The sequence below is a fragment of the Zingiber officinale genome, chromosome 9B (assembly GCF_018446385.1).
Source record: "Zingiber officinale cultivar Zhangliang chromosome 9B, Zo_v1.1, whole genome shotgun sequence".
Lineage (NCBI taxonomy): Eukaryota > Viridiplantae > Streptophyta > Magnoliopsida > Zingiberales > Zingiberaceae > Zingiber > Zingiber officinale.
The window spans coordinates 112409588-112419258 of record NC_056003.1 but is presented as its reverse complement, the minus strand read 5'-3'; the positions used below and the strand labels follow the sequence as shown (position 1 = coordinate 112419258).

Genomic DNA, 9671 nt, shown 5'->3' with positions numbered 1-9671 from the left:
AGTAATTCAGATACCGGACTTAGCCCAACTAATTAACAGTCTTCCTTCTTAATACACCAATTTAATAAATTAAAATTATAATGTATCTATAATTAAAATATTTTATCTAATTTGAAATTTAAATTTTATTATTATTCTTTTAAATACTTTACAATGTTATTATCTTGGGGTTTTCTCGCGGTACAATAAATCATGATTTGTGAAATTAAGATTCGAGTGTATCAGAAGCATTAAATTAATCCAATATTGATTGAGTTCGAATTTTATAGTGGAATTAGATCAGAATAGTTGGGATCATATAAGATCAATGGAATCGATATGATTCTATGATCCTATGATTATATATTTTGAGATGTTATAACATTTGATTTGTACTGAAATACGAGATACATAATATTTTAAATCGAAATAATTTTATCATTATATTAAAGCTATTTTCATCTTTTATATCTTAGTAGTTTGAGATTATTTAAAATATTTGTTTAATTGATATTATGTAGTTTTGATCTCCATGAATATCTTTTTTCATTTTTTTTCCTTTAAAATTATGAGTTTTAGATGCTTATTTTTTATATTTTACTGAATCAATAAGTTTTTAAAAGATTATTTTTTACATTTATATTTAAATCAATGGAATTAATCTACTTCTATTGATATGATCCGGACTTCAAATTAATCTTGTGTAGAATCACCATGATGTTATAAACTATGCTCTAAACATTAACAAACTAGGTTTATTAATATTGAAGATTATTTATTTTATAGATTTCTTTTAGTATTAAACGAAATAAACGAGCTCTATTAACTTAAAATTTATTACATTTCAAAGAATAGTTTTTTGAAATAATATTTTGTAAAAATAGTAATTAAAAATGTGTACTAAATATTATTATATTTCTTCATTCAATAATAAAATGTATTTTTTATTTTTTGAAACAATTTACAGTATAATATAAACATTAGCTGGAAAAACTATCATAATTACTAATTTAATTTATTGGAACTTAATTGGAATCCATATAAAAAATATTAAATTATATAACATGGAACTTGGGACACCTAATAGCGGGTGATCTAAAAATTTAACATCACGTGTTACACGTTCTAAGTCAAGGAGATCAACTTGGGTCCAAGTAGACCCGAGTTGAGACCAGACCCCTCTTGCTTGGCCTACTAGGATAATCTTGCTAGATCCAATCCTACCTCTCCAGACTCATCTAGCTCGACTTACTAGGCCGATCCAACTCGGTCTCACCAGACCTCTCCAGACTCCTCCAGTTAGGTCTCTCCTGAGGTGAGCGGAGAACATGGGTGTCGTGATAAGCAGACAAGGTAGGAAGATTGAGAGCATGGATAGCAAAGTGAGGGTACATGGTAATCCATGATGCAAACGTGGGAGAATGTATAAAAAGAAGTCCGCTCAAGGGAACACAAGTACGCACACATATGCATCTAAACTCTTCTTCTCCATGAGTTTCTTCTCCCTCAGCTTTTGTGCTAACTTGAGTGTTGAAGTGGTCATGCTAAGGTCAACCTCACCCATTCTAACATCTTGCCGAGTGTTGCGGGGATTTTAAGAGCTATCATTGTCACCGGAATAAAAGGACTTCTCACCACAATAGTTGCTCTTTGTTGACTCACCCGACAACGATCTCAAACAAGAATAAATCGGCATCGTCTGTGAGAAATCGCCTGACTTGAGACACTGAGATGGTGAAAACTGGGATAACTACTAAGGATCAACACGGCATAAGCGGCAAAGCCTGTGAGGAGACAATCACTATGACGAGAGAGGATTTCCAACAACTAGTCGATCATGTTGTGCAATAAATATTGCGGAGGTTCCCGCCGATGAATTCACCCCCTAAAGGAGTGCCCAACGCTTCGACTGAGGTGTTTCCCATCTCTAATCGAGTACCATCGAATCCAATGACATAGCCAGGATCTTTAATTATCCTGGGCTAAATTATGAAAAAAAATAATACATACATGTGTAATGAACATTTAACAAACGTGTAACATTTATATACCAATATCCTCTTACATAGTTCAAATTTCATACAAAATACTTCAATATCTACTTAAGTTGTGCTCGACAAGATTACAGAGTATAAAACTTATCTATTACTGATTTCATGTCTATTTTCTTAAACAATTATCGTTCTATGTAAAGAATCATGTAATCGAAAAGTAAATCATCATCCATCTTGTTGTAATGTGCCGTTTTGAGACATTTCATGGTTGAAAAGACTCTCTCTATCATTGCAGTTAGAAGAGTCAATACAAGGTGAATCAATCTCAGTATCATAACATAACTCTCAGTCTTTTTTGTCACAACCATTTCTCCATATAATGTAGAAAGAGTAGAAATTTGTTGAAACTCAAGATTATAAATTATGTCAAATTGATAGTGTTCCAATCCAGCTTCCAAAACATGAATTTCTTATTGAGTGAAATCAGCAGAAGGATCCAAAGCTGAACAAAAAGCAAGAAGTTCCATTGTTGTCTCACTAAATGTATAATTTAGTTATGTCACTTGAAAATCTATTGTAGTATTAAAAATATCATAGTGATAATGATGCTCAACTGTGACATGATCCCGTTGTTGACAATAACGACTAACTTTATTAACTCGGCTCATATCAGGCACCCCAATATTATGTCATTCACAAAAAACTTTTACTTTCTTAAAAAATTCATCCCAACCATCTTCTCTAAATTTTAGAAGGATGACTTTTGTGGTTGAGACAAAGTTTAAAGCATTCATAATGTCTTGTGATATATTTTGTAGAGTTTGGCAAAGAATCTCAGTGGTTTCTTAGATATTTTCCATCAAAAATAACACATACGCAAATTCAAAACTCATAATTATGTTGCATAAACTACTAGTTTTCCCACGTATTGCACCATTTGTCCCATTTTCATTGAGATTTCCAAGGATCTTACAAGTTGCTAAATGCATGTCTATCAAGTTCCAAATAGAATCATAATGAAAGCTCCAACGAGTAGCACAAGGTCTATGCAATTAGAGGTGTAAATAAATCAAGTCACTCATGAGTTTTTCGAAGCTCGATTCGATAAAAGCTTGTTTGAGCTTGTTTAACGAAACTTATTAAGATAAACAAACCAAATTTAAGCTTTACAATATTCAACTCATTAGCTCGTGAACATATTCAACTCATTAGCTCGCGGACGGGCTGCCCTCTGCTCGGTACCATAAGTTCATCCATTATTAACGACCTTTGATCATCTCACTCGATCTAAAATTATAATCTAAATGAGAATATGAATCTATAAAAGATCACAACTAATTTTAACTAATTTTTATCGTGAAAGGGATAAAAAAAATCCGGGATTACAGACTAAGATGTGATCTCCCAACGTGGATGCCCTGTAGCTAAATTTTTTTAATTTTTTTTTAATGTTTGACCTTATTATTTAGTTATTTGGACGGGCATGCCCTTTGAAGTTCTTTTAATTTTCGTCCGTCCAAATGAGAAAGGGCGGATCGGATTTGATTTATACAATTTATCCACCCTTCCCACACACACTTGCTATTTAAATCTAATTTGTTCCTTGGAATCCCACGAACCCTAGCTCCTAAACCCCTCTTTTTCTCTTCTCTAACGGCCTGAATCATGGAGGCGCCGTCAGCGACGCTCCAGCCGGTGGCGAAGAAGGCGGTCGGTGCCCTCTTTCAATGGCTGAGCTCCCGCGATAAAAAACCTCAACTGATCGAGGACGATGACTTCGTCTACCTTCTGCTTTCTGTACTTCGTTTCCCCTCCGCCGCTGTCAACTCCGCCCGGGTTAATCCCCACCGCGTTGCCATCCCCCACCCCATATACCCAGACCACCACCACGTCTCTGTCTGTCTCTTCATCGACGACCGATCCGCTTCCTCCGCCTCCGCTGCTGCCTTCCTCGACCGCGCTCGCTCCCTCTCACTCCCCGTTGAGGTTGCCATCGGCCTCTCCTCTCTGCGCACCGACTATCGACCGTTCGAAGCCCGCCGTCGCCTCTGCGATTCACATGACCTCTTCTTCGCCGACCGCAACATCCTACACCTCCTTCCCCGCCTGATCGGGAAAGAGTTCTTTACAAAGAAGAAGACTCCCATACCTGTTGAGCTCTCCCGCTCTAACTGGCCCCTCGTAATCCGCAAATGCCTGGACTCCGCCTTCCTTCGCCCGCCTGCCAAGGGTACTTCTACCGTCATCAAAGTAGGGCGGGCTTCCATGACTGAGGATGAGATTGTGGAAAACCTGATAGCTGTCATTGAGGGCTCGATGGAATACATTCCCAAAGGCTGGACAAATATTCGCTCTCTTCACATTAAGGCTTCAGATTCGGTCTCTCTGCCCATTTACCAGGCCGTCCCACAGATTGGTCTCAAGATCCCGGTGGCATCTTCTGTTGCAGAGATTGGCCATGATGACAAACATGAGTCAAGTGAGGTTGTCAATGCTTCGAGTGATGAAAAAAGGGATGATACATTATCTAGGGGGAAGAAGCAGAAAAAGCATAAAAAGACAAGGATCCATGAAGCAGTCACCTCACACCTTGAAGCTGGTGAATCCGTTGAGGATACAAAAGACAATGGCGGTGATAATATCGGGATTGAAGATGAGAATGTTGAGGAGGAATCTGAAAAGATTACAACAAAAAAGAGGAAGAAGAAAGAAGTTAAGGAAAAATTAGAAGCTGATGGTGAAAATAAGAAGAAAGGCAAGAAGCTTAGAGTAAAAAATGATGCCCATAACCAGGAAAATGCTAGCGTTGGAGAAATTGATGGAACTGGCAGTGCAGATAAAATGTTGATAAAGAAACCTAAGAAGAAGAGGATTGGAAAATTGCAAGAAGGTGATGATGATGAAGCTAAAAGTGTTGAAATCATAGTGCTGAATGAGAAAGCTACTCAAGTTGATAGACAAACTAAGAAGCCAAAGAAAAAAACTAAGAATGGTAACCTGAAACACTGATCAACAAGTTTAGCTAAAAGTGATTGCTCTCAATTGGTTTCTTCACTTCTGTGAGGTTTTGTTCTACCCTATCCATTTATATGGATTGTACTTTGGAATATCCAGGTTTTCATTTTGTCACTGATTGAGGATTATATTAGTTATCTACTCTGTTTGAAGTATAATCTTTTAATTTGTTTAGCTACTAGTCATGTTTGTTATAATCTCTCTTGTTACTCTTCTTTTTCTTGCACTATTGTGAGCTTTTAGGTCTTTTTAATTTGATAATCTTACCTGTAAAACTGAAGAAACATGCAAAAATTTGCAAACTTGGATGGAGTATCCACTCTCAATACATTTCCTTTATTTTCTACTGTTTCATTCTAGGTTGTTTTTTCATAGTCAGTATTTATGTAGGTTTTGAAGTAATTCCTTAGAATTAGTTCTAGTTCTAGAACAAAGATAATTTCTTTGCATCTTGAGATTTAACTCATTGAAAACACTTGCAGCAATTCACATTCGACCATCAATACCAATGAAGCAGAGGGATTGATTGAGTTATTTTATGGTTATCAACCTCCATTGTTTTGTTCTAGGAATGCTTGCTTTATGTTACGGAGACTCTTGGGCACTTGTTTAGGAGAATCACGTTTTTGGCACTTGTATTCATGTTATGGAGATGGGTTTCAGAATGGTTCAGATCTAGTGACTATTCAGTTACTTTTTTTAACACTAATTTTTGGGATTGTCTAGTGGGTAGTTTTAACTTTTAGCTATTTCAAACTTTCAATTGCGTACAAAAACATTAATGCTTTGTTTCCTCACATGACAAATTTAAGGATTGATATATGAATGGGCTGATGATTTAAAACCTTTTTCTCTTCCTATTGCAAATAATAGTAAAGAAAGGGTGAATAACGAGGTAAAGGGAGGGATGATATAGGATCTCATCCATCCAAAAGTGTGCAGAAAAATCAAAGGATTTGCTGCTAAATCTTGTCTGCCTTGTTTTTGCCCTTTTGTTCAACACTTCCATCCTTGCTTGCAACTCATTCGCATGTCTCAAGTCTGAGACAGAATGCCAAGCACTGTCAATAGTTGCACTTGCTGCCCCACAAGAGCTGCTGCTCATATTAAAGTGCCTCTAGGAATTTAGGTTTGTGTTGGTGGAGGTGATGAGAAAATAACCATCTTATAATCCTTCAATTAATATGAATATGGTGAAAAGTTATGCACAATCTGTGAGTTTTAGTTATTTCTTCATAGCTTCTTCCTTTGTGGAAGTGTTTAGTCCATCAGACCAAATTAACTGGTCAACATGAACCAACATTTTAACCAGTTCGATAAGAAAATTCAGAAACAAAGGAAGATAAGGATTGGGGCATAAAAATACTTCCTTTTGGAGGGGGGGGGGGCATCCTACTGAATTTAGATTATGTAATTCATCAAAGATGATTCAACCTTTTCCATTTAACATGTTCTGTTTTAATGTGATCTATTATGATTCTTTATAGTAATTTTTTGATTACATGGTAACTATTCTTCCTAGTTTAAGAAACAATTCTTCAAATCTTTTAGCATTATTTTAGTAACTTGTAGAGCAGACTTGTACCAACTTGTATGGTGAAAACAAATAGGCAGGCTCCTCAGTTACAGTGGTGAAGAGCTTTGGTAAGATGGGAAGATAAACAAGTAGAATAATGAATAAGAGAAAAGTCATTGATTAGTAAATTATCATTTAACTATTTAAGTTTTTGCATTTTCATATTTCTCAAGGAAACAAGAAAGTTGTCTATATATTTAAATTCATTCCTTCGGTCTTGCATCTTTCATTTGATCCTTCACCTCTGAAGTTTTGTTTTTGTTAGAAGAAACAAAGACGGTTATTTCAATAACAATGATATTTCTTGATAACTGTTCATAGTCATATGATTCAATATGTCATCATAAAGAAGACTTCAAATTTGAGTGTGATATGAGATTTGTTGTATTTTATGTTATGAATCTAAATCTATATATAACACAAGCACCCTTAGTCCTGCTAAATGCATGTCTATCATCATAGTTGTGAAAAGTGTGCCTGGCTATGCTAAGGCTCATTCAAGCGTGCCATTTGTGCCTGGGCAATGACCCAGACATAGTATGTGCATGAAGTGCTCTTAATTGTGCATCTTTTGAGAGGTTAAGGCACACTTGAGGCGTGATTTTTCTCGTCTTATTGAAGTTTTATTTTAAAGCACAATCCATACCTTTAATTACTCTTGAAATTAATTAGGTTGCATTAACTTTCATTCATGCAACAAGTTTTTCTTGTGTGACTCTTCCTTTCCCCTAGAAAATGAACATCAATTCCCTTAGTCCCTTGCAAACTAATTTGATTTTCTATTTGTGTGACTTTTCCTCTCCTCTAAAAAATCACTATCAGCCTCCCCTCCCCTCCCCTCTAATTTATTTCACTAATTTTCTCTATGGTGCTTCAAAATTCAGCACCACTTTGATGCTGATTTTGGTGCTGATTTCTAAAATTAGCAACACTTTGATGTTGCATATTGAAAATCAGCACTACAGAGGTGTTCTTTGAAATACAGCACCACAGTGGTATTGTTCTTTGAAATACAACATCGTGCTGGCCTTTGAATGCAGCACCTTAGTGGTTCGCGGAAGAGGTAAAAATCAAAAACCGATGAAGATTTATACAAATCTGAAATATTCGACAATGATGATAATGATATGACGGAGGAAGATGATGAAGAGTTTGATGATTTAGATATTTTGAAGTTTGATTGTGATTATGAAGATAAACTATTTCAATATTGAATATTAGTAAATTTTATATTACATTATTGTTTAATAGTTTATGAAATATTTGAATTTTGTTAGTGAAATATTGACAGAAATTCCTTATCCATGTTTGTATTGTAAAAATTTATACCTAAAGCGCCTTAAGGAGTGCGCCTCACTATGCGCCTAGCGCCTCAGCCCCACATCACCTATGCGCTTTTGGACATTTCACACCTTAAATAACTATGTCTATCATTGTTGGATTTGAATCAAGAATTTAAATGTGTATTGTGCAAGTGAGAAATTTCAGAGTTTTGGTTGGAAACAGGCTTGAAAGTTTGTGCTAATGCTTCTTGAAGGTTATGTTGCGGTAACAATTCGATCTTCACTTGCTATTATGTGTTTTATCTTCTCAATGCTCTTCTGCGTTCCTGTTGTTTTGTGCTTTTGCTTCTCAAATCTAAAATTTGTTTCGCTGAACTCGTTGATTGTTTGGTGTCTAGGCTTATTGTATAAAACTGAGTATTTAGGGAAACAGGCTTAAACCCTAAATTCCAGCAGATTGTATCTGAATAGCAACTAGTTTCTCTTCCCATGTCAGCCTTCATTTGCCATGATCTAACACTTCGATGATTTCTTAGTTTTGTTACATTGATTAATGTTTAAATATGCTTACACTAATAAAATTTATGATCGGCTGTGATAATCAATAATTATGCTTGCAAGTTGCATCAAAGTGCACATCATCTGATTAGTGCTTTTTTGATGATTACATTACTCTTATAAGTCTATTGCTTCTCGAATGTGTAACTAAATTGGTATTCTGCACGGGTTCAAAAGTTGATGCAAAATGAATGATGTTCCAGTAGTGCCTCACATATTTGTATAAGATTTGCCATGCTGTGTACCAACTGAGGCATGAATGACATGAAATCTTATCTCTGCTAAGGTATATCAGGGGGAATGAAAATGGTAATGACTCCTTGTGAGATCTCAAGTATGGTGTGTTCGTTCGTTATACTTGTATCACCTGTTCGAATTTGTGCTCGACAAATTGATCAAAGGTTCAACAACATTTCACCATACATCTCCAAATATGCAAGACGTCTTCCACACATTCAGAGAAGAATTGGGGAATGTTGTTGAAATTTGGATCATACATGAAGCACACTAATCTATCAATGAAACAGCTTAGTGATCTCAAACTATCCTAGACTGGATTATAAATATTTGATACATTAACTTGATTTGAAAATGCCCTAAAATAGAAGTCTTTTGAAGTTTTTTAGTTTGTTCAAGTGACTTTGTTAAATTTTAAAATGTTTTACTTGGTTAGGGTTGAATGTAGGTGATATTGTGTTTGAAAAAATAGTTCTGCACGTATAGTTAGGGTTGAATGGTATTTTATTGGTTCGGCAATACAATTTGAGTTAGGTGTGAATTTGATTTTGGTGTTTCATAGTTTGCAGATTTCAAGATTGGATTGGATTGAATTAGAGATTAAGATTTCGGTAATTTATCAAAAAAGTATATTTAGGTTTTTGAGTTTATTAAAAGGCGTATTTTACAATGTTATTTAACATATTTTTTTACAGTGCTTTTTTTTATTCTATCATCTTGACAAATTTAATTATTTTTTTTTATTTTCTTTATTATTTTTTTCTTTCTTCTTTTTCTTATATATGCAATATTTCTTCTCTTTCTTCTTTTATTATTTTTTCTTTCCTCTTTTTATAGTGCTCTTCCTATGCATGTATGATAACATGAATTTTAAAAATCTTATGTGAAGTTGATTCTTTAGTTAATTCTTCTAAAGATATTTTAACATTCTTGAGGGGTCAAAATAAGCAATGGATAACATTGTTTAACTTCTTACAATCTTAGAAATCTACAGGAACTAAAAGAGGTGCAATCAGAATTTTCTAGGTT

General features: G+C 34.9%; 1 protein-coding gene across 1 annotated transcript; it reads left to right on the top strand.

The window, feature by feature from the left end:
* The first annotated feature begins 3554 nt into the window (after nt 1–3554).
* Nucleotides 3555–5185, top strand: LOC122024811 (putative ribosome biogenesis protein C8F11.04). Its single transcript, XM_042583524.1, has one exon. The coding sequence runs from the start codon at nt 3639–3641 to the stop codon at nt 4980–4982; it is 1344 nt and encodes a 447-aa protein (XP_042439458.1). The 5' UTR covers nt 3555–3638; the 3' UTR covers nt 4983–5185.
* Nucleotides 5186–9671: the final 4486 nt, after the last annotated feature.